Source organism: Neomonachus schauinslandi, chromosome 6 (genome assembly GCF_002201575.2).
Source record: "Neomonachus schauinslandi chromosome 6, ASM220157v2, whole genome shotgun sequence".
In the NCBI taxonomy this organism is placed as follows: Eukaryota; Metazoa; Chordata; class Mammalia; order Carnivora; family Phocidae; genus Neomonachus; species Neomonachus schauinslandi.
Window position 1 is genome coordinate 46,062,240 of NC_058408.1, and position 24,822 is coordinate 46,087,061.

At 35.2% G+C, this 24,822-nt stretch overlaps 2 protein-coding genes across 2 annotated transcripts in view; one reads left to right on the forward strand and one right to left on the reverse strand.

Moving 5' to 3' along the window:
* Window positions 1–24,822, forward strand: part of HMCN1 (hemicentin 1) — a 487,037-nt gene that overhangs the window by 391,544 nt on the left and 70,671 nt on the right. Inside the window, exons 58-71 of the mRNA XM_021682591.1 lie at window positions 3,961–4,122; window positions 4,824–4,937; window positions 5,055–5,257; window positions 5,556–5,637; window positions 5,745–5,876; window positions 6,419–6,568; window positions 10,436–10,595; window positions 12,602–12,726; window positions 12,955–13,138; window positions 13,748–13,845; window positions 14,968–15,246; window positions 19,520–19,716; window positions 22,906–22,987; window positions 24,361–24,497. Coding sequence (XP_021538266.1) covers window positions 3,961–4,122; window positions 4,824–4,937; window positions 5,055–5,257; window positions 5,556–5,637; window positions 5,745–5,876; window positions 6,419–6,568; window positions 10,436–10,595; window positions 12,602–12,726; window positions 12,955–13,138; window positions 13,748–13,845; window positions 14,968–15,246; window positions 19,520–19,716; window positions 22,906–22,987; window positions 24,361–24,497 — 2,105 coding nt within the window. The remainder of the gene's footprint in view (window positions 1–3,960; window positions 4,123–4,823; window positions 4,938–5,054; window positions 5,258–5,555; window positions 5,638–5,744; window positions 5,877–6,418; window positions 6,569–10,435; window positions 10,596–12,601; window positions 12,727–12,954; window positions 13,139–13,747; window positions 13,846–14,967; window positions 15,247–19,519; window positions 19,717–22,905; window positions 22,988–24,360; window positions 24,498–24,822) is intronic.
* On the reverse strand, window positions 9,348–9,884 carry LOC110574161 (double homeobox protein A-like). Its single transcript, XM_021682837.1, has one exon. It carries the CDS (start codon window positions 9,882–9,884, stop codon window positions 9,348–9,350), a length of 537 nt encoding a protein of 178 aa, XP_021538512.1.

The following is a 24,822-nucleotide window of genomic DNA, read 5'->3' on the forward strand; positions in this document are numbered from 1 at the left end:
CTTCTTATTGCTCTTGCTCAGTAAAAGCTCAACTCTGCGTCTAACAACATATTGTCCACTTGATACCCTAACCCTAGTAGGTATCAAGTTTTTACATATGCAATTTCACTTAATTATCTCAATAACCCCAGGTCTTGGTACCACTTGATACCTCTTTTACAGATGAAAAGGCTGAGGCCTAGTGAGATTAAGTTGCATGCCCAAAGTTACAGATCTCGTAAATACGTATCAGGACTATAACTTAGGTAGTCTGATTCTAGAGGTTTTAAACTTAGCTGTTTTGCTCTATTGCTTCTCACTAAATTCCATTTCTGACCATACCTGCACCTAGGTGGCTAACCATGGCTGGGGGAACTCATGGAGTCAGGAATATCAGTATCATTATAAATTCATAGGTACCATCTTGAACTGGGCCCTCCATTCTGCCTGGGGTTCCTCCTCTTGTCTCTGTTCCCTAGAGACTCTCTCACACCTTCATCCCTCTCCTCAGATGTCAGATGACCCTTGGCTTAGTAGGCTCAGGCTGCCATAACAAAATGCCAGAGGGTGCATGACTTAAGCAACAGAAATGTATTTTTTCACTGTCTGGAGGCTGGAAAGTCCAAAATCAAGGTTCCAGCAGGGTCTGGTTTCTGGTGAAGGCTCCTGCTGGCTTGTATTCCAGCTACTTTGTACTCATAAGGCCTTTTCACTGAGCACACATGGCCAGAAAAACAAGGATGCTCTCTTGTTTCTCTTCTTACAAGGACAATGATCCTATAAGATCAGGGCCCTACCCTTACAACCTCATTGAGCCTTAATTACTTCCTTAAGGGTGCCATCTCTAAATATAGGCACAGTGGGGGTCAGGGCTTGGGTATACAAATTGGGGAGGGAGAGAAGGAGGGATATTCAGTCCATAACAGCCCTCTCTCACTTTCACTTCCTTCCTATTGTTACAACAGAAGATGGAAGCATTCTTCTACCTTCCAAAGGCCAATAATTTGACTCCAGATCCCTGCTCACTGCCTCCTCAAAAATCTCTTACAATCTCTTCTCTTCCTTTTATATATTTAATATCTGATTTCCTCACTCCCACTCACTCCTTCTGCCACTGTGTTCCAAATTTCACCTCTACAACACCAATGAAACTACTCACTGAATTCACCAAATGGCATCCTTATGAAGTCCAAGAGGCACTTTCTAGACTTTATCTTTCTTGCTTCTGTGCATTTGACATCTTGGCCATGATAATTTTTAAAAATTCTCTTCCTTTGGCTTTTGTGACACCCACACCCCTTATTTATATCTTGCCTTCCCAGTCTCTCACTTCCGGTTGACTTTGCTGGTTCCTCCTTCTCTACTTGACTATTACATTTTAGTTTTTCAAGCTCTAGACTTTGTTCTGTTCCCATGCACATCTTAGGTGATCTTATGCATTTCCAAATTTCAGATACTATCTATGTACAAATAGTTTCCAAGTTTTTATTTTTAGCCAGGGCCCCCCGTCAAGAACTCCAGGCCCTTCTATCCAAGTATCTACTTCTTGCTGACACAAATGTCTAGCAGTCACTCTATGACAATGTGTATATAACTGAGTTCATTATCTTTTCCCAAAAATGTCTTCCTCCTCCAGTGATCTCTGTCTCAGTAAAAGGAATCACCATCTACCTGTTGTTCAAGTCAGAAAAAATGGATGTCATCCCTGACTCCTTCTCCTCCTCCTTAAGTTTTACTCCCAAAACATCAAGTCCTAAAGATTCTATCTACAAAATGTCCTGGGATCCATTCACTTGATCCTTTTTGACACCATCCCAGGCAGAGTTACCATAATCTGTTATACAGATTACAGCAGTGTCTCACTGGACTTTCTGAATCCCTTCTAACCTTCTAATTATAGTTCTCTCCACTGTAGCCAGATTGAGATCTCGGAAATTAATTTTTGATTAAACCACTCTTCAGCTGAGGCCATATTTCAGCATTCTTAATGTATGGGTCCCAGAGACCTTATAAGATCTTACCTTTGCTGGTCCTTTAATTCTCTGTCCATCTCTACTAACCTTGTTCTTCAAATTCTGGTCATGCCAGCCTTCTAGCTGCTGTGTTCTTTCTCCATTTGGGACTTTGTATATGTTATGCCTTCTTTCTGGAAGGACACCCATTTTCTGTCTTCCCCTTAACTTATTCCTGCTCATATTTCAGTATCTTCTTCAACGTCACTTCCTCCTTCTGATCCCCAGTTAGGTTGGTTCCCTGTTGATTAATTACGAGGCAGTATAGAACAGTAACTAAGAATAAGGGCTCTAGAGCCAGACAACAGTTTTGGGGTCTCTTCTTTCAGTAACTACTTGTGAAACCTTAGGCAAGATGCCAACTTTTCTATGTCTCAGCTTCCTCATCTATAATATGAGAATAAGAACTGTATTTAACACATGAGGTTGTACGGGGATTCAATAGTATATGTGAAGTGTATGTGTGATAGTATATGCAAAGTGTTCAGAACATTGCCTGGCACAGCGTACCCATTCAAAAAAAATGTTAACTGTTATTTTTGGTTCAATGTCTGTCATTACTGTCAAACTATTAACTCTATGTCTATTACATTTTCACACTGTATCAGCACTTAGCACAATGTCTAGAATACAGTGAATAATAAATGTTTGATAAATGAGTGAATATTAAAATTAATTAGTGGGTGAAAAATAAATAACCATGTGATAGTAAAAGAAATTTTGCCTTTTTGAAGTTTTGCTTTTGTTTTGATGTTGTTTTAAGACCTCAGTCTTAATATAATCGAGTGTTATATTAATTGCATTCCTTAGTTCATGTCTCACTATCATCATTGGCCCGAACAAGACCCATCTTTACTTTCATTTGTTAAAATATTCATTTGTTCATTTTTATGCCCATTTCTTGCTCCCATTTCCCCTCTCCTTTCATAGGAAACCATCCAGTTGTGTATGATATTATACCTTCTATGTCTATGTGTTCTTATAAAAATCTGTTGTTCCACATGCATTTTTTTAATATATTTTCTTCTTCTTTTTTTTTAAAGATTTTATTTATTTATTTGACAGAGAGAGATAGTGAGAGTGGGAACACAAGCAGGGGGAGTGGGAGAGGGAGAAGCAGGCTTCCCGCTGAGCAGGGAGCCCGATACGGGACTCAATCCCAGGACCCTGGGATCATGACCTGAGCCGAAGGCAGACTCTTAACGACTGAGCTACCCAGGCTCCCTCCATGCATATGTTTTAATATGCATAAATGGCATTGCATTGTTAATCTCTTTCTTACTCCACTTTTTCTCTGTACTGCTTTTGCTTTTGGAATTCTTTTTTGTTTTCAACAATAAACCATAGCTTTGTTTATTTCTTAAATTTTCTGCTCATTTTGAGTATTATTTTTTTTACATTGTCAAAATAACCAGTATAATTTGTTGATAGACAGATACCCTAAAATTAAATTTCTATTTTACTGCTGCTATAAGCAATAATATAAAACCTTAAATAAAGATATAATGTTAAATACAAGAATATTCAAATGTACTATTAACTCTTTAATTTTTGATTAGACCCCTCTTCAGCTGAGGCCATATTTCAGCATTCTTAATGAATGGGTCCCAAAGACCTTGTAAGATCTTACCTTTGCTGGTCCTTTAATTCTCTGTCCATCTCTCCTAACCTTGTGCTATTAAGTCTTTCTTTATACGTTGACAAAACCATCTTAAGAATTGCCAGCTACATTATACAAATAAAATGTACAATAATTCTGTCTTTGAAAATTCTAGTATTCTCTTTCAAGGGAAAAGAACTGATGGAAATGAGTTTGATGAAAGCATTAGGGAATTCTAAGAAAGACAGCTAAATAATTATCATTAACTCAGTGCTTTAGCAGACTATAGTGGTCGGGTTTATATTAACAAATTGGAATGTGTATTACTGATAATATCAGATTTTACTTTTAACATATTTGCTATTATAGTTCCTCCAAGTGTCATTGGTCCTAACCCTGAAAATCTCACTGTTGTGGTGAACAATTTCATCTCTTTGACCTGTGAGGTCTCTGGTTTTCCACCTCCGGATCTCAGCTGGCTCAAGAATGAACAGCCTATCAAGCTAAATACAAATGCTCTTATTGTGCCTGGTAAGGAATTTATTACTCTTAACTGTTGGGCAAAACTTTCCCACTTTTCTCAATACAAATGGCATCAACTTAACTCTCTTTCCAAACTTTTGTCTTGCTCCTTTTATTTATTCACATTAAATGCCTCTCTTTATCCATTTGGGGCCATTAGGATAAGATTGTATAGATTTATTTCAGTGGGAATGTACAGTAACAAGGTCTACTTTCAAGAAATTATGACATTTAGGAACAAACTTCTTAGTAATTCCTTGGGGGTGATAGACTAGCAAACAGTGCTTTCATTGGATAAAATCATTGGTTGTTTTTAATTAATCCTAAAGCTCCTTGAGGATAGATAAATAGACCAATAATCATTTCTACACTGTGAGAGATTTAAACCCAGAAAATACTTATTAACATATTTTGACTATAGTACAATTACTATTTGCTCACTAGAACCTGTATCAAACAGTTCTACTATCTATGTTTGGTTACTGGAGAGAAAAATTTTATGAATTTCTTCCTTTTAAGGAAGTAGAATAAATACTGAGATCAAAGGAAAAGGAAGGATCAAAGACACTCAATTTAATTCAGTTCTTTCATTTTGAATAGGAAATTTTACTGTAAGAGAAAGGATACATTTTGCTATTTATCTTATTGATAAAAAAGTTATTAAAACAACCTCTATGCCACTCTTCAATTTGCATTGTATTTGCCCACAGGTGGTCGAACTCTACAAATTATTCGGGCAAAGGTATCTGATGGTGGAGAATACACTTGTATAGCTATCAACCAAGCTGGTGAAAGCAAGAAAAAAGTTTTCCTGACTGTTTATGGTTTGTCTTCACTCTCCTCATAAAATTCTTTCCTTTTTAAATTGGTATTAGATACTTTCTATCTGAGCATCTTAATGAAAAAAAAAACATCATTTTGTTCTTGTTTCCCTCCCTCAGTGCCCCCAAGCATTAAAGATCATGGCAGTGAATCTCTTTCTGTAGTTAATGTAAGAGAGGGGACCTCAGTGTCATTGGAGTGTGAGTCAAATGCAGTCCCCCCTCCAGTCATCACCTGGTATAAGAATGGGCAGATGATAACAGAGTCTACTCACTTGGAGATTTTAGCAGATGGACAAATGCTGCACATCAAGAAAGCTGAGGTGCATCTTTTATTCTTGTTTGTGTGTCATGACTTGTTGGTGGGATTATGGAAGAAAGAATTGGTAGTTGCATATTCTCTTTACTACAGTGAGAAATGAGTTTTATTTAAAAACAGCATCATCAATGCTATTGACCTTATTTTTATTTTTTTATATTAAAAAAAGGCAGGATTGTAGAAGGCAATTAGAATGGGGCATTGGAGCATAAAGATGACTGATGATTTAATCTACACTGGAACAGTGTGATTGGTCATCTGTAACTTAATGGAGCACATACAATAGTATCTTTTTCTTTTAGGTATCTGACACAGGCCAGTATGTATGTAGAGCTATAAATGTAGCAGGACGGGATGATAAAAATTTCCACCTCAATGTATATGGTGAGCATCTGCCTCTAATACAACTCTTTTTCCCCCAGATATGCAAATGAAAAAGTGTCCTGGATTAGCTTAATGAGGACACATGATTTTCTTCTGTCTTTTCACAGTGCTACCCAGTATCGAAGGGCCTGAAAATGAAGTGGTTGTTGAGACAATCAGCAATCCTGTGACCTTAACATGCGATGCCACTGGAATCCCACCTCCCACAATAGCATGGTTAAAGAACCACAAGCCCATAGGTAATATAGTTGTGCATTTTTCATTTTTGTTTTCTTTTCCTCTTAACTCACTAGATTAATAAACTAGCACATTTTCAGTATTATGCTTATAGCTGTGTTTAATCCAAAAAGCCTAATGGACTGAAATATAAATTTACAGAATAGACACGTAAGATGGTTATTCATTACATAGAGATTTTTCTTATTTCCTTTTTCAAAGAAGGCTCTCGTTTAAAATGAAAGTACAAAGGGCAAACTTTTAAGAAACATATTTATTACATAAAATAAGATATATTGGGGCACCTGGGTGGCTCAGTTGATTGAGTGGCTGACCCTTGATTTAAGCTAAGATCACGATCTCAGGGTCCTGAGACTGAGCCCCATGTGGGGCTCCCTGCTCAGCTCTCCCTCTTCCTCTGCCCCTCCCCCCCCACTCACCAGTGCATGCTCTCTGTCTCTCAGATAAATGAATCTTTAAAAAAATAATATATATTATGGTGAATTATAGAGATGTTAAAAATAAAAGCTTTTTATGTTTTGTTTCGCTTTGTTTTCACCTCTAGAAAATTCTGACTCACTTGAAGTACATATTTTGTCTGGAGGTAGCAAACTCCAAATTGCTCGGTCTCAGCATTCAGATAGTGGAAACTATACATGCATTGCATCAAATATGGAGGGAAAAGCACAGAAAAATTACATTCTTTCAATTCAAGGTAAGTGGGGTATGGGGTAGACCTGGCTGGCTAAGCCAGTAAAGCATGTACGACTCTTGATATCAGGGTTGTGAGTTCAGCCCCACAATGGGCATAGAGCTTACTTAAAAAATTTTTTTTTAATTTAATTTTTTTTATTATGTTCAGTTAACCAATATATAGTACATCATTAGTTTTTGATAGTGTTCAACGATTCATTAGTTTTTTAAAACCCAACAAGGTATGTGGGATACACTCTGACCTACCTTCAGTTTCTTTATTATATTCTATCTATAGTACAAAATAAAGCTACATCTAAAGAGATCATTTATAGGGGCGTCTGGGTGGCTCAGTCGGTTATGCATCTGTCTTTGACTCCAGTCATGATCCCAGGGCCCAGGGATCCAGCCCCGTGTCCCTGAGCAGGGAGCCTGCTTCTCTCTCTGCCCCTCTCTCCTGCTCTGCTCTCTCTTGCTATCTCTGTCTCTCTCAAATGAATAAATAAAATCTTAGGGGAAAAAAAAGAGATCATTTATAATTGATTCAAAATACCTTAGTTTCATATTTTTTGGATATTTTATTTTTTCCAGTTTTGTTGAGATACAAGCACTGTCTAAGCTTAAGGTATACAGCCTAATGATGTGACTTACAAAATACCTTTAGATTCACAAAAAATATTGTCAATTTTCTGTCCTACATTTATCAGTAGATTTGTATTTTCATGAAAATGGTCATAACTGTGGAAAAAAGAATAATAGAAATTTCATAATCTCTATTTTTTCATGTTTACTGAAATGATGACTTTTAATAGTATATATTCTATTGAATTACTTATTTATTTTAATCTGGTATAACTTATTTTGAGCTAAGCCTATAGATCTGTTCACGTTTATGTAGGTAAGTAAGATTTAACTCATGAAGAGATTGTAGTGTTTTCTAACTACAATTCAGGGATTAGGTAAATTTCAAGTAAGCATTTATCTTATACTATTTTGGGGTAAGAATAAGGAGCATTAGCTCATCCAACACTTAATTAACTTAATTAACACCTACTATGTTCCAGCTTTATATTGAGCGCTGGAGGGAGAACTTGCATACTTTTGATTTTCAGAAAAACTCTGATTATTTCTTTTCGCCTAATGTTTAAATTGAAATGGAAGTCTAACTTGAAACTAAGTTGAATGCTAGTTTTTTTTCTAGTTAAGTTTTTTGCTAGTTTTTTCCTGTTATTATGGGTACTATGAAAAGAATTTCTCATAAATTGTAGAAGTAACTGAATATTTATTATCTCCCTGTTGAACTCTGCTAAAGTTAACTTCAAAAATATTAATTTTTTTAGTTTTATTGAGATGTAATTGACATATAACATTGTATAAGTTTAAGGTGCATAATGTAATGATTTGATAAATGCATGTATTGCAAAATGAGATTAAAATCCGTCATGTAAAAATTAAAATTAAAGAAAAATTGAAATAAGTTTATGAGTATTGGTGGTTTCTCTGATTAGTGATACTTTGAGATTTCAAAAGCAAAAAAAGGGAAAAATAACTATTCAGAGATTCAGCGTCAGAAATTATGTTTAATTTTGTTTAATGCATTAATAAATAATAAGTACTAATCATGGAGAATGTGGTATGACCAAACATCTTACCTGACTGTATATTTTATCATGTCTCAGGACTAGAGAGATGTGTATAGGGCCTAGTCCAGTACTTGTCCTATATTAGATACTCATTACAGCATGGCTCATTAAAACTCTCATTGATTTGACTAATGTAGTAACTCTAAATTCTGCAAATTTGGTACAATTATTACTGTCTTCTGGACAACTAAAATGAGATTTGGAGAGGCTGTGAAGTGATGTGCTGGTAATTATTTAACAACTGACTCTGCAGACAAAAAGGTCCTGATTTGTAGCCAATCATTTGCCAGTTTCTATGGTGTAAATATCCCCACTGTGGCCCACTTCAAGTCCCCAACATGACATCAGTGAACAAGAGGAGTAGGGAGGATGTGTAAAATTGGCTCTTGTGAGCTGGTGTGAGCTACCTCCAGCACACTACCATAATTATTTAGAAGAGGAATTCAAATGTGTTTCTGCTTGAAACCATTGTCAATATTTTTATAATACATTACCTCTCAATCATATAATTAAAGTGAAAAGCAAAGATGGCCAGAAAGAGTATAGAGATGATTGGATCTTGAAATGTACAAGCCTATCCATTGTTTAGAATAATTTTTTTATTTTATTATGTTATATTAATCACCATACATTACATCATTAGTGTTTGTTTTTTTTTTGCAGCAGGGAAAGGGTTTATTCAAGAGGCAGCCAGATGAGGAGACAAGGACGTGGGAGGGAGAGCTCCAAACCCACCTTCCGGAAGGGGGAGAGAACAAGTTTTTTATAATCAAAGGAGTTGAGGCTACATGCATATTGATGAAGAGAGTGGGGGAGCATGACTCTTCATGAGTAAAGACGGATTGTGCATAATGAGCAAACCTATATGTAACATACATCCCATGTTCATTTGGGGGTAAAGACAACACCAGAACAAAGCAAAACGCAGCCCCTGATGTCAGGACAAGGGGAAGCAATTTAGGGCCGCTGATATAAGCTGGATGGGGTCTTGGGCTCATTTTCTTGATTAAGAAATGCAGGGCCTTCCTTGTTCATGGGCTGGGACTGTATCAGTTGACCTTGAGTCCAGGCTTCTGCAGAGACAGCTAGTGGGTTTGTCAGTGGGGTCTGAAAAGGCCCAATAGCTTATTGGGAAACAGTTGTCTTGAACTCTCTCATTCAGAGATCCTGTTCCTTGTCTTGTCTCTGTTCCGAGTCTTGATCATCAGGTTCTCTTTTTCTCTGGACATGGAATCTGGATCTCCGATTTTGAAACCAAATTTGGACTCTTGACTCTGGAATGCCAATTTCTTTAGCAAGTTGCTCTCTGGTATCAATGCCAGGATAAGGGTTGTTCATAAATGCCTCGATGAGGGTGTGTAATTGTGAAGAAGTGTAGCTGGTACGACACTGTCTGTCTTCTCTACTTTGAATCTCCTCTTCAGAGTGATCTTGGTCTTGACTTGATTCTAAGTCCTCATCAGGTTCTGATTTTTTCTGGCACTGGTGCCTAGCTCTTCGATTCTGAAACCAAATCTGGATTCTGGACTCATCAGTGTTGATTTCTAAAGCGAGTCTTTGTTTGGTAGCATAACCTGGGTAAGGATTTTGGTGAAATGCCTTGATGAGGATTTTCAATTGATCTTCTGTGAATTTGGTGCAGCTGCGTCTCTGATTCATTGTTATGGTCTTGTTTGGAGAGTTGTCTTGGGCCATGTTGGAAGAGAATTCTGAAGTCTAAGGATCAGACTGGGAATCAGCCTCGAGGATGGTTTTATATCCACATCATTAGTTTTTGATGTAGTGTTCCATGATTCATTGTTTGCGTATGACACCCAGTGCTCCATTCAGTACGATTTTTAAATTGCTTTATGAAGAGAGAAACACCCAACTTAGATGCTTTTCTCAGACGTTGATGGCAAGATTTTGTAAAACGTTCTCCTGAACTATACTAATTCTGAACTATATTGAGGATTTAATCTAAACGTGAGTCATTTGGCCAGGAAGGACACCCATGAGGTAGATTTGTCACTAGCCCATATGGCTAAATAATTGTATCAACTTACAAATACAACAAGAATATTGAAATGATTCCTTGACCTATTCCTCATTTAGAAGTAATTTATGAGGATAATAATAGTTGGATCTTGAACCACAATCTAGGAAAAATATGAAAAAAATGGCATATTGTTCTATGATTCTGTTGTATTTGTTAGACTTTATAACCTTGTGCCTTGTTAATGAAAATCTTTATCATTTCCCCAAAGTTCCTCCAAGTATTGCTGGTGCTGAAATTCCAAGTGAAGTCAGCGTTCTTCAGGGGGAAAACGTTGAGCTGGCCTGCAATGCAAATGGCATTCCCACCCCACTTATTCAGTGGCTTAAAGATGGAAAGCCCATAAATAACAGTGAAACAGAAAGAATCCGGTATGTTTTAAAAGAACCTTTGCATCATTAATTATAATGTATTCTACAATGCTTTATGCTTCAAATTTCACATGAATAATACCAAATTCAGTCTCATGGGAACTTGGCTATCATTTTGTATTCAGAAAGAAGAAAGATAACATTTTAAAGACCTGGACACAGAAATTCTCCTTAGACAGTTGCTCAAAAGTGTGTGCGTGTGTGCTGCACACATGTGTGTAAGTTTTCCGTATCCATCAACATCAATGAGTGAATGAATGCTTGGCTCATTTTGAAAAAAGAGACAATATCGTCGTAACCTAGTTCATTCGTTGTAGTGATTTGTCCAAATCCCATTTTCCACTGATACTTGTTACCCATACAACAAATTACATAGAGATGGAATAACAATATGGTAAGGGCTTCCTGTTACTTTCAACAATAAATGCCTTTAGAAGAACAGTCCAGAATTCTACTCTCTGCTAGATTACTTCATCACAAAGCCCCACTGTATACACGTATCAGAGTAATTAAATTATTTGAAGAACCATACATGCATACGTAGGCATTAATTAAATGTATTACAAGCTTTATCATTTTAAACCAATATTCTAAATTTAGGGTTTGGACTGTTTTCTAGTCAATGAATTGAATATACATAATTTAAAGAAAGATAAATAAATGTTATTTTCTTTGAAGTCATTTTATGTTAAAATTTAGATATTTGTTCCCATTAGAAGATTGGGTAAATTGCCAAATAATATTTTAGACATATGTTTTAAGTTTTATTTCTTTGGTGTGCACACTTCTCAATAGTTAACAAGTATTTAATTATTTTTATTAAATCAGATGGCATCAACCATATTGCAAGCCAAGTACTAGATAGGTGGTGGGACCTAAAGATCTTATATGATAATATTTATACCCAGGAATTTATGATCTGTCATTCTTCCCTTACAATAAGATCCCAAATGCACTTTTTCTGTATCTCACTTACTGATTATTTGTTCACATCTCCGCAATATGTATAGGTTTGCAAATGGGACAATTTGCCAATCAACTTACTACTTTCCTTTGGTTATGGCAACCTCCTTTTTTGTTTATTCATATGATTAACCCATGGAATTTTAAAATTCATATTTTGAAAATGAAAAAATATAAGAGATTCATAATAATACTGTAATTTTCTTTTTTTGTAATTTTCAATAATCATATTTAATAACATTATATGGTAGAAATGGAGTGTTTACTTTTGACATTGGAAGACTCTAATAAAATCACTGTTGTAGGAATAACTATAGAAAGCCATTTAATCTCTTTCTAAAACAGGAAATTTGTTTGATAATTAATGGCTTGTGAAGGGAATCAGTAATGCAATAATATTAACTTTAATATCTTTGATCATCTAACCATACAGTTATTTACCATTATGTAATTCAAGGGTAAAGCTCTAGCAATTTGTGGGAAAATTTTTGCAAAATATACATATACATAATACTGAGTTGTTGTCACAGTTTAAATAAGTTATCCTATTCTCATTAAAAATATTACAAAGTCATTTATAGTTTTTAGTATATCATTTCTTTTAGTTTCTCATTATAACATTCTTCAGATTTCATACCAGAATTTTTGATAATTTTCATTTAATCCAAGCCTTATTTTAGTAACTAAGGAAAATGTATTCTAACTTTGAGAAAAACACGTCTTTGATTTGGATAGAGAAGTTCCCAACCTGATTTCATTCGGTTCCCGTTTTTCTCATAAGGAAGTGGTGGATGGAAGACATGAATTTTATCTGGTTCTGTAGAATTTTAGTTGATTGCATGAAATCCCAATCAGTTTTACCAGCTCTGACTTTAACAGACTTCCATGTACTTCGTGAAAAAGATACGAACCATTATATATCTGAGATGAAGATGCATTTTATGGTGGTATTTCTTTAAAGAACACAGTAACCCAGAGTGAGTTTTCCAGCTCTTAGCTTCACATGAATCATCTCAATGCCTTTACTATGATGTTTCCTATAGGGTGACTGCAGATGGCAGTACATTAAACATTTATGGAGCTCTCCCATCTAACGTGGGGAAATACACATGTGTCGCTTCTAACCCTGCTGGAGAAGAAGACCGAATTTTTAACTTGAATGTCTATGGTAAATATGAAATTTCACTCTCTTTTGACTCTGCTACCTTCGGAATCTATCAGTAGAAATGAAGGTCCAGCAGTAGGTGCCTGAAGCATCTAGTTTTAAAATCTGATCACTGCCCTTTGCTTTTGGGATAAAAAGCAGAAGCATGGGCAATTGTAGTTGAACTGATTTGAACTAGTAATGCACACCCCACCCCTTCTCTCTCTCTCTCTCATTTTCTGCATGACATAGTTCCACCTGCAATTAGGGGTAATAAAGAAGAAGCAGAGAAACTAATGACTTTGGTGGATACTTCAATAAATATTGAATGCAGAGCCACAGGGACACCCCCACCACAGATAAACTGGCTAAAGAATGGACTTCCTCTGCCTCTCTCCTCCCATATCCGGTTGCTATCAGGAGGGCAGGTTATCAGGTCAGCTTTTATTATGTGTGATTTGCTAGATGGGTAAAGTCACTACGATTGTAGGCTTTAACTTTATCTAAATGGTGTTAAGAAATTTTTTTCCTAAATTTTTACTATTGTTTGGTTATTTTTCCCTTTCAGTATCTTTTTAGAAGAGGGAGGATAACAACTGTAAAATTAAAATGTTTTTTTTATTCTTATTTAAATGCTCGTGTTTTAGTAAATTTGTATAAAATAGCTCTTTCGTAGACAGACGTATCTATCGCGTATGTATTTCCAAGAACTGCTATTTTAGAGAAAACTTTCTGTGGCAAAATAATAGAAAGATGCATACTACAATCATGTGATTTTCATGTTAGCATCATTCTTTCTTAATGTATATTAGAAAAATATTCACTCTTCAATTATGTTATATTTTTAATGGCTTACTGTCAGTGCCTAATCAACTTTGTGGAACAAATTGCATTTGAGGCATCTGTATTTTGTGATGGATCGTTATAAGCTTCCTAACTAAAATTTCCCAACATTAGTCATAATCTGTGTATAAATCAGAAATATTTTCTCTGTGTATGTTGAATGGGATTAAATTATGAATTATTGGGTCAAATTGTTTTTCAGGATTGTGAGAGCTCAGGTGTCTGATGTTGCTGTGTACACGTGTGTGGCCTCCAACAGAGCTGGGGTGGATAATAAACATTATAGTCTTCGAGTTTTGGGTATGTCTCAGAGATGACCCTAGTACTTTACAATATTAAGCAACAGGCTTATATTTAGATATTGACGTATCAGAAAGAATTGGTAAAATAGGATGTTGCTAACTAGGAAACAATGCATTTTCTCCCAAGGGGTCCATATGTATTGGAACATACTGTCTGTCAAAATACTCTTCTAGGGGCACCTGGGTGGCTCAGTCGGTTAAGTGTCTGCCTTCGGTTCAGGTCATGATCCCAGGGTCCTGGGATCAAGCCCCACATTGGGCTCCCTGCTCCACGGGAAGCCTGCTTCTCCCTCTCCCACTCCCCCTGCTTGTGTTCCCTCTCTCGCTGTGTCTCTCCTGTCAAATAAATAAATAAAATCTTAAAAAAAAAAAAAAAAACTCTTCTAACCTGGAATTTTGCCTTAAGTCAAATCTAAATTTTTAAAAATAGCATTTCAATCCAGACACAAGGACTCATCTTTTGATACAAAGAGAAAGTTCAGACTGTTTTCTAATAATATTAGTGGCTCATTTTGAGTATTTAAAATATGAATGAATATGTGCAGATATATGTCTTCATGAGTGTGTGTGTGTGTGTGTGTGTGTGTGTAGACAGAGAGAGAACTGAAAACATTCCATTTCTGAAATACTAAGGTTTACTGGTCCAAATTTCTAAATCCCCAAGAACATCTCAGAACAGTTAAGTAACTATTTACTATAGCCTACAAATTAATTTTGTTGGATTATATAAAATTTACTCTAGAAACTGGTATTATTTTATTTATTCCCATACAGCAGTTGAAAATATACTTCTGAAACTGTAATATACATTGTAACAAGTTAAAGAGACAAACCTAAGAAGTTAAAAAATGGCCAAAACTTAAAGCACATTTAAATTTTTTGTGTTCTACAAGAAAACAATCCTGAGGTTTCATTGCTAATATCTTGGAAGGTTAATAATTAGCCTATCTAATACCTGTTTTTATAATAGCGTTATTTATATGCTATCTTAAATTCTATATTTTAATAGATCATAGAAACACTACAGAACTAACTGAACCATTAAAAAAATTTTTTTTTTCTAAGTTGGTCTCAAATTATAATAGATGTGTAAATTTTACCTGTTTTGTTTTCTGTATAGTGCCACCAAATCTGGACAATGCAATGGGAACAGAGGAGATCACAATAGTCAAGGGTAGTTCTACCTCCATGACATGCGTTACAGATGGAACCCCAACTCCCAGGATGTCCTGGCTTAGAGATGGGCAGCCTCTGGGTCCTAATACCCGTCTGACAGTAAGCACTCAAGGAATGGTTCTTCAGCTCAACAAAGCAGAGACTGAAGATTCGGGAAGGTACATCTGCATTGCCTCAAATGAAGCTGGAGAAGTCAGCAAACACTTTATCCTGAAGGTCCTGGGTATGTAAACATTCAATAATTGGGAAATAAGTGACAATAAAGATTTAGTAAGTAAGTGTAATTCTTAGAATCACTTGCTATGGGGACAAAACTTGTAAAAACGTCATTGTATTTCATATTTCTGTTTTGTAATTTACCTAGGTTTACTCTTACCTGAAGAATGTTAAATTTAAATTATTTTGTTTCTTATTTGTCTAAAAGATGAAAACTCCTACTTATAAAACATTATTCATTAACAAAATCATACAACCAATTGATAAGTAGATTTTTAAGTTTTTTCAAGAATTAAAGCTCTTGATAAATACTAACTTAATGAAAAAGCATGATATTTATACTATTTTATGTTATTTCAAACAATCTTTTCAAATGATCCAATCTCTAGATTATAGTTATAATAGTCATTTCAAATAGTCTAGTTCCATTTGAAATGTGTATTACAATGTTCTCTATGTAAACAAATAATATAAAGAGAAAACACGTCTTTTACTTGAAGTAAAAAATTTTGACTTTGGGAGAGAAATGAAGATGAATGAGATTAACTAGTTCCATAATTAATTATTTTGGGGGAGTTTTGTTTGTTTTCTCACTACAACGTAAGTAAAACCTCAGGCTCTTCCAGAACAAAATATACCTCACAAGGAACGATAAGAATAATTTTGGCATGAGGTTAGCATATGTTTTCAGAATGCTCTGTAATCTTCCTTATAGTACCTATACCAATTTAATCATTTGTGTAACTTTAAAAGTCTGCTTCATCCTTAGCTAAGCTCCGTGAGGGGCAGTACCCACCTTACCTATTGATGTATTCCCAGGATTTAGCATGGCATTTGACATATGATATTTATCCATTGGATTAAATTGAATGGAATTAGAACTTGCTAGCTGGGTTAAAGGGAGTTTTAACTGTAGAGAGAGATAGAATGCTATCTAAATAAACAAAGAAGAGACTGTGGTATAGATGAGTGTTCCTTAGAATGAAAGGTGGTAGTGGAGGAGGTATTCCAGGGTATTTAGAGACAAAAGACAGAAGAAAGTGTGTGTTGATAAGGAAGGCTGGAATAACAAATTCCTGTGTACCAATTCACAGAGTCTCAGGAATAACAGGAGATGACATAAATGTGCTCTTGTACATTATTCACATATTAAGTATTAACTATTGGCTATACATTATGGGCCAGACATGTTTCCAGTCATCATGTAACAAATAATTGCTGTACACCTACAGTGTATGTGATATGGCCTGGTCCAACATGTGGTGGTGGGAAAGGGAGAAAGCATGCTCCTCTAGGAATTCAGGAACCCAGCAGCAGAATCACAGTCCAGAGCATTTCTGGATGTAGAAAACTGAGCAAGAAAATAACAACGATATTGTTAGCGTCGTGTACAAAGAACAGCCTTCCTAGCTACAGGGTTTATAAGGCTAATATTTTCTTAAAACAGATTTGAAAACTGGCTCAAGAGAAAGATGAGAAGATTCAGCATTTCAGCATCTGTTGAAAGCTAATTCCATTAAAACCTGAAAAAGTCTTCCCTTGGATCAGTGCTACCCTCCAGATGTGAAAGTAACCGTCCTAACCTGGGGAACTGCTATTCTTAGCAGTTGGTCAGTGATCATGCACTGTCTGGTCACCCCCAGCATCACTAGATGCAACAACAGAGCAGGAAAAAGAGGAAAGGTGAAGAGTTGCCCCCCCTAGGGACTTTTTAAAAAACCGTACAGAACCTCTTCCATTTACATCTCATTGATCAGAATCTTCACATACCACTCCATCTACCATCTACAGCAGAGGCTAGGAAATGGAGTTTTTAGCACACTGCCAGTCCCAACAAAATTGGGGTCTGTTAATGTGAAAGAAACAAATAGATAATATTGATTGGGTACCTAAAGGCAGGAAATAAGTGATGTTAGTCCAAGTAAATAGTATTGTAGCTCAGATTAGTAATGGAGGTGAGAGGAAAAAATGCATTTAGAAATAATTGCAGGTAGAAGTATTAGGACTTACTTGAGGATTTGGATATAGGAGAGTGATGAAGAAGATATCAAGGGTGACTCCGAGTTTCTGGTTTATATGACTGGATGATTGGTAAATCCATCTCATAAATGCAGGAAATGATGGAAAAGGACCAGGTTTTGAGGAATAAGGTAACAGGTTCTGTCTAAATACATGTTTAAATTGAAGTAGTGTCCAAATATTCCACTGGAGATGTTTATCTGATAATTGGATTTGTGGATCTTAAGCTCAGAAGAGAGATGTAAGTTAAAAACATAAGTTCTGGAGTCATCAGAGTATGTATACCTCCTACTCTGTCCAAAGTATAAGACATATGAGAAAGACACAGAATAAAATAGTTGATAGTCACTTAACATCTATCTGTAAGATCTGATGACTGGGGGTTTGAATCAGGGGGAATATGCTGTTTCTATTATTGTTGATGTTGTTTTAAATCTAGTGACTATAAGCTTTGAAGATAAAGGCCATGCCTAATTAATTTTTGTATCCATAATGACTGAAACATAGTAAATAACTAATAAGTGAAAGGAATAAAGAATTGACTGTAGTCAAATAGAGAATCAGATAACTGTTTTTGAGTAATATAAACAACATGCTTTGGAAATTTAAAGGGAGAGAAATTTTATTGTTTGTGTTAGAATCAAGAAAAGATTTATGGTTTTTACAAATGAATTTAATGACATTAATGTGACCTTGGTAGTATTTGAACATGCTCAGTTAGTGGATGGGACTATTGGAGGATGTAACAGTAGAAGGAATAACATTAGTAAAGTCACAGAGCAAGAAAAGACTGGACTTGTTGAGGGAAAAAAGTAGTCAAATTTGAAGCCTAGGTTACATTTAAGTATATTAAAAGTACATAATTTTATAAAGATAAAGACCTATTGCAGAAGCTTTGGAAGCCATGATGAAGTGTTTTTATTTAATTCAGTAAGCAACATGGAAACACTGAAATCCTTAAGCAAGAAATCTTGGATCATTCTAAAATTCACTTAAGAAAATGGATTTTGACAGCAATACATAAGATGAATGAAAGTAAAAAAAGAAGTCATGTGGGTCAGTGGTTAAGAAACTCTGACTTCTTAATTGTAGTCTGAAAAGGTATATAGATTTAATATATTGTCTTTCTCCAGAAAGGAAAACGGGGACCATAGGTGGAATTTTTTTTTTTTTTAGTAAACAGGGTTTTAATAATAATACCAACAGCTGTAGTAGACATTGTAGTAGCAATAACTTTTTAAAAATCTTTAATTATAAAATAAAACATACTCAGAAACACAAAAGAAATGTGTAGTTTATAGATTATCTCATTGGATGCTCACAATGATCCTACTAGTTAAATAATAGTGCTATTCTTATTTTAGAGGTTTGCCCAAATCCACTAAGCTAATAATTATTGGGCCCAGGATTCAAACTCAGGCTCTTTGACTCCAGATGCTCTTCTGTGAACCTCTGTTCTAAACTATGTGCCTGATTAAAAAAAAAGTCTGATCCTTGGAGCTGTCCAACAGCTATTTTGGCTGCCTTGTGAAATAGTAAACTGGAAACGTTCATAGAAAACTTGAATGATCATTCTATGAGAAGACTGTTTTAAAGGGATTTCTAAACTTGAGAATAGTTGGACTTAAGGAACCTTAATGTTTCTTCCAAGCGTTTAGATTTTTAACATCCTCTTGAGAAAGGTAATTTAGAAATATAAATAAAAAAGGAAATTATTTCTGCCCAGACATAACAAATGTGTTCTATGCAGAAATAGTCTCCAAATGTAACTATTTTTTCTTCTGCTTAGTCATTGTTTCCTCTTAAAGTTCTGCAGGGAAAAGATGAGAGCAGAATTCCACAGCATTTGCCTGTTACTTTTGTAGAAACAATAGATATTTAGAAGGTACAAAAACACACTACTCTGTGGAAGTATCTCTCTTTAAAAAATGGTACAAGATGAGTTTCGATTTTATGGTTCTCCAATCTTTGCAGTTAGGTGAGACTGCTCTATGTATCTGAATCCCAGTTGCTGAGCTGTCATTCCCTTGGACAGGCTTGCCATTTATTTCATGATCTCTGATAGATATGAGCCATCCCTTTTAAAATAGTGCCAGTGACAAATGGTAATAACATGTAGGAATTGTCATTTTGGTATTTAACCAATTTGTAGTATATGAACATAAATTTGAGATGAATTTCCTTTTAAAGTTTTTCTAATCAGCAGTATTTTATCAAACAGCAAGTTTATTTTGTTGTTGTTTTCAATTCCCTTTAAATAGAACCACCTCATATCAATGGATCAGAAGAACCTGTAGAAATATCAGTGATTGTTAATAATCCACTTGAACTTACCTGCTTTGCTTCTGGAATCCCAACTCCTAAAATTACCTGGATGAAGGATGGACGGCCCCTCCCACAGACAGGTCAGGTACAAACTCTTGGAGGTGGAGAGATCCTTCAAATATCTAGTGCTCAGGTAAGTGTCAAAGTCAAAAAAATTATTTTATCCTGGACTATACTTCTCACTTGCTAATATAGGCGAAATGGAGAAATTAATGTTTTTGAATCCAAATGGATCACAGATCCCTCTCAGTAACCTTCACAAAGGTAGATTGGTTCTACGGTATGCATGCTTGGGTAGACACAGGGTAACATGACTAAAAAAGAGCAGTAGAAGTATCATATTAAACTTGGAAGAAAGCAAGATACTTTAATTTTTCATGTTTTTTCACAGTGCTGTAAGTGAGTATTACCTGAAGCTCTTAACTTGTGCCATGCGGCCCTTTACAGAACTGGCAAAAAGCAGTTCAACATATGTACATATGAGGCCTCCAAGAGCAATTTTGGTCTCTCAAATGAACTAGCAGACATGAAAATCTGAAGAGACACAATTTTTCAAACAACCAGTGCAGTAAAATTGTTCTTTTAGTTTGTGTTTAAGGAAATTCATCAGAAACATAAATTTATTAAAGAGGAGTATGTCTGGGATGCCTTATCATAACAGTCTTCTGTTTTACTAACAAAGACAAATCTTATATTACAGATATTCTCCATCTGTGCCCTAATACCCCCGTCCGTAACTTTGGGATAAAAGTAGTAATAATACCTAACTCCTACACTTGAGGATTTAAAAGATCACCTAACATGCTTAGCTTAGCGCCACAGGCATGTCGTAATGTTAAATAGAGTTAGATAGAATTGTTTTTCCTGCTGCTACTGTTGTGATTATCATCATCCCTTTAAACATGGAATAAATTATTTAATTATATTCTGTGTGCATTTTTACTGAGGAAAGAGGAAGGAAAGGGAGCGGGAAAAAGAGAGCAAAGGGCTATGAATTGTCTACTGTGTCAGTCCTGAGTTCAGCTCTGGGCTCAATCACACCGGTGACCATCATAACAACTCTGTGAGCAAGTCTTTATCTCCAGTCTACACCACCAGAAACAGGCACAGAGAGATCAAGTACTTGCCTGCCAAGTACTCAACGCTGTTCAGTGATAGAGCTGGGTCTCAATCCTATATCCAGTTCAGAAGCCTACCCAGTGGAACTCAGCACATTCCTTGTTTCTAATATCAAGGAAAACACGCCTTCCATTCCCCTCTTTTCTCTCCGTCAAACATTGCAATAACTCAGAGAAAACTCGAGTTAAGCTTTCAAACAACTTACTGAATGAAAATCCTTGAATGATATAATTACAACAGATAAAAAAGGAGCCAAAAGAATTTTGTAACATAAGGAGACAGGGAACTGTGTGGAATAGAATTATAAATACAAAGGAATAATGATAAACAAAGCTTATAAGGAATATTAAGGCCACATCATAGTAGGTCTTAAATGGAAACATTATAGAGTTTGATTTAACAAAAGGAGACAGAGATGATCCCATTGAGTATTAGATGGGACCCACATGAGCTAGCCATTGTGGAGAATACAAACATAATACATAAAACCTGTCTCAGCCTTCAAGAAGTTTCCAGTTGTCTAGGGGATATGAAACCACACACATGATAAAATTAGGAAAAGAAACAGTAAGAAAACCATTCAAGATATTTTAGAAGTAGAAAATTAAATATTATCAAGTCCCAAGACTGATCTTGGTTCCTCTGCTCCTCTGTGTTTTCAGGGCATTTTGTACATTATACATTATATTTCACCTATCACATTATATTTCACTTATCTGAACTTTGTCTTTTCATGTATGTATCTGTAACATACAGTTATGCCTGACACATATTGGAAGCTTTGCAAATTCCAAATTGTGTGGTAAAGACAGGAGTTTCCTAAAATATCTTCCATCAAACACTAGTTCTGTGAGTTATTCCAATGGAGGAAATTCTGTGACCGAAGAGAATTGGAAAACTTTATATACTATACCTTCCTCTCCTTTGTGAGCCATACTGCATGTCAACAATCCTGAAAAATACTACTCTAGAGAAATATGATTAACTGTCACTTTTCTGACACCCTATAAACAGAACACAGTTTAGAAAATATAGCTACGAATGATGACTGTAGGCATCCAGAAGGGCACAAATTGTCAGGAAATATTTATTGGAGGAGGTAAGATTTAGGAGTAGACATGAGTGATGGTTCAAGTTTGGGTAAGTCAAAACAAGTGGAGAGGGCACTATTAATTGGGAATAAAGTGAGTTGATAGAGAAAAGTTGAGTTTTAAATGACTTTCAACATATGATGGGAAATGCGAAGTTATTCTCTAGGCCTCGGTACATCATTTTAAATTCTTAATTGAAGGACTATGTGAGTGCCATTCTTCTTAAAGTTGTATTTAAGTATTTTTGCAAGCATACTAGTCTTAAATTTTTTTCGAAGGAGTTTCTGCGGCCTACCAAAAAGTTTTTCCATAACCTATAAAGTCAGTTTTGAATGTAAGAATTTAAAAATTCACAATATTCTAGGAGTGTTCAAGTAGTAAAATAAATGAAAACAGGATTTTTCTGCTTTTCCAAAATACATTTTTCACAGAAGTAAGATCATCTGTTTTACAGAGTATATTTTATGCATACGTAAGCGTGGGCTGTGTCTACACAATGTCAAACATATGAAGGAAGACTAACACTTCCAGTGGAAACTATGCACGGGGTTTTTAAAGAAATGTTTCTGGTTTTAGTCAGATAATAGTAGATTATGTTGTCAGTCTGACACTGTTTGCAGCCAGATTATATAATATAGCTCTTTTGTTTCACCACGTTTACCAAAGGTACATTCAAAATGTGGAATTAATGTACTTTATTTAAATAACCTGATACTTTATTTGTTTACTTAATAAACTGTTTGCATTTTCTTCAGGAAGATGCCAATTGAACTTTTAAATCTACCATTTAAGTCCATAAATATTTGTTCAGTAAATATTGTGTGTCTCATCTGTGACCTCTGGTGCTAGGTCCTATATGTATCTGCCTTTTCTGAGATCACTAAATATACCTAACATGCAAACATGTTGAGATCAGATATTGAAAACCTCTTAAAACATAGTTTTACGGAGAGCTATGTTACAGAGAGCTAATGTTAAAACAGTTTATTAAATTTTATTTGTTGTGCTATCTTGTTTTGTGTGAGACTTTATATTCATTCTAGTGAATGCTTATTCTCATCACGAAAACTGACATGTTAACATTGTGTAATTCACTTATTTGGATTTTGCAGGTGGAGGATACAGGAAGATATACGTGTCTGGCATCCAGTACTTCAGGAGATGATGATAAAGAATATTTAGTGAGAGTGCATGGTAAATTTGGCAAAATGTCCTGCAATCTATCATATACTAATACCTAATTAGAAGCTGTAATTCATGGAACCTGGGGCAACTCTGTAGCACATCATAAGATATGTTTATGTATAAGGAAATATGTATTTTGCAAATCTGATTCTTATATTTGGCTGATCAAGTGCTTTTTGGAAATACTTCAGTGGACTTTTTGACTCATTCATTTTGTTTCTGCACAAATAATTCGTAGTTCTTTATTTAAAATCATAGACTATAAATTATGATAAAGAAGAAAATATGTCATCCAGTCTCATTACACAAAGGCTTTTTTGCATACAGATGTTTTGTCACAGAAATGTACCCTACAACATGCAGTATCAAACTTGTTTTTCATATCTCTTAATGGTTTGATGAACATGTTTTCATGTCAAAAAACATATTTTTATAACAGTTTTTAGTGATGGCATGGTGTCCCATTTTAATTATTTAATTAATAAATTAATAACTTAATTCCCTATTTTTGGATATTTAAGCTGTTCTTGAATTTTCATCAGTATAAGGAATACTGTTATAGACATCTTTGTGCATACATATTAGCCTGTTTCCTTAATTCTTTTATTTTGATAAATTTCTATAAGTACACTTGCTTGATTACACATACACACGTACACATTTAAAGCTCCGAAATTTATTGCCAAATTACCTTCTAGAAAAGTTGGGCCATTTAGACTCAGGTCAATATTATTTCAACACAGAGATAAGAATTACTCTTTATGGAAAGGAACATTTAAAAAACCAAACAGAAGATACTTATTTCATTGTCTTAGTCGAGATGACTAGGCAGTGCAAATTGTCCGTAATTTTGGTGCCCCCCTTCCCCCACCAGCCCTACACACAAATTAGACCTGTCGTTAATTGACATGTAAGTTCTGCATATAAAAGTCACATTAAAAAATATATTTCTGAATATTATGAAAGTATATACATTTCTCTATATTATTATGGAACAGACCCTGATTTAGTAGTTTGGAAATCTGATGTTGAGAGAAAATTCTTACCAAGTGTGAGACCTGGACAAGAAATCCTTTCTTTGTGCCTTAGTTTCTTTGCCTGTTAAATGGTGATAATAATGTGATTATATTACTTATCCTGTCATTCATGTGACTATTGGAAGAATTTCATTACTTTATATATGTGAAAGTACAGAGTAAGACTTAAAAAAAAAAGTCCACTACTGGTAGTCATTTGTACCACAAATTGAACGAGTAATGTTTTAAGTTTATGCCTCTTATTTTATATAACAGAAGCAAAATTTGTTGAAAACCTAATATAATTCAGATCATTTTTATATCTTGTTTACTGAAAGCCTCTGACATGTTTGTTCTCGCACCCAGTACCCCCTAACATTGCTGGAACTGATGAGTCCCAGGATTTCACTGTGTTACGGAACAGACAAGTGACATTGGAATGCAAATCGGATGCAGTGCCTCCCCCTGTAATCACTTGGCTTAAAAATGGAGAACGGTTACAGGTAAATCTTGCTAAGTTCCACAAATCCATTTTGAGGAAAAAAAAAATCAGCTGTAGCGTCTTTGGTAGCTAGACAAAACCAAACAATATCAGGCTACTATTATTTGACATTGGAGGTGTGGGCACAGGATCTTTTAATCAGCCTTCTTTTCTCAACCTGTGCTTGGGTAGTTATTAACTAGTTATGGGTCAAAACACAGGTATTTTGTTTCAGACACTCTGTAAATTGGTGTAAGTATGTATCTCCTGGAGCCCGTGAATTAAAATTGTATTTGAAACACTCAGCTATTTCTTTACTTGAGAGGTAAGAAGTCATCCGAGTCTCA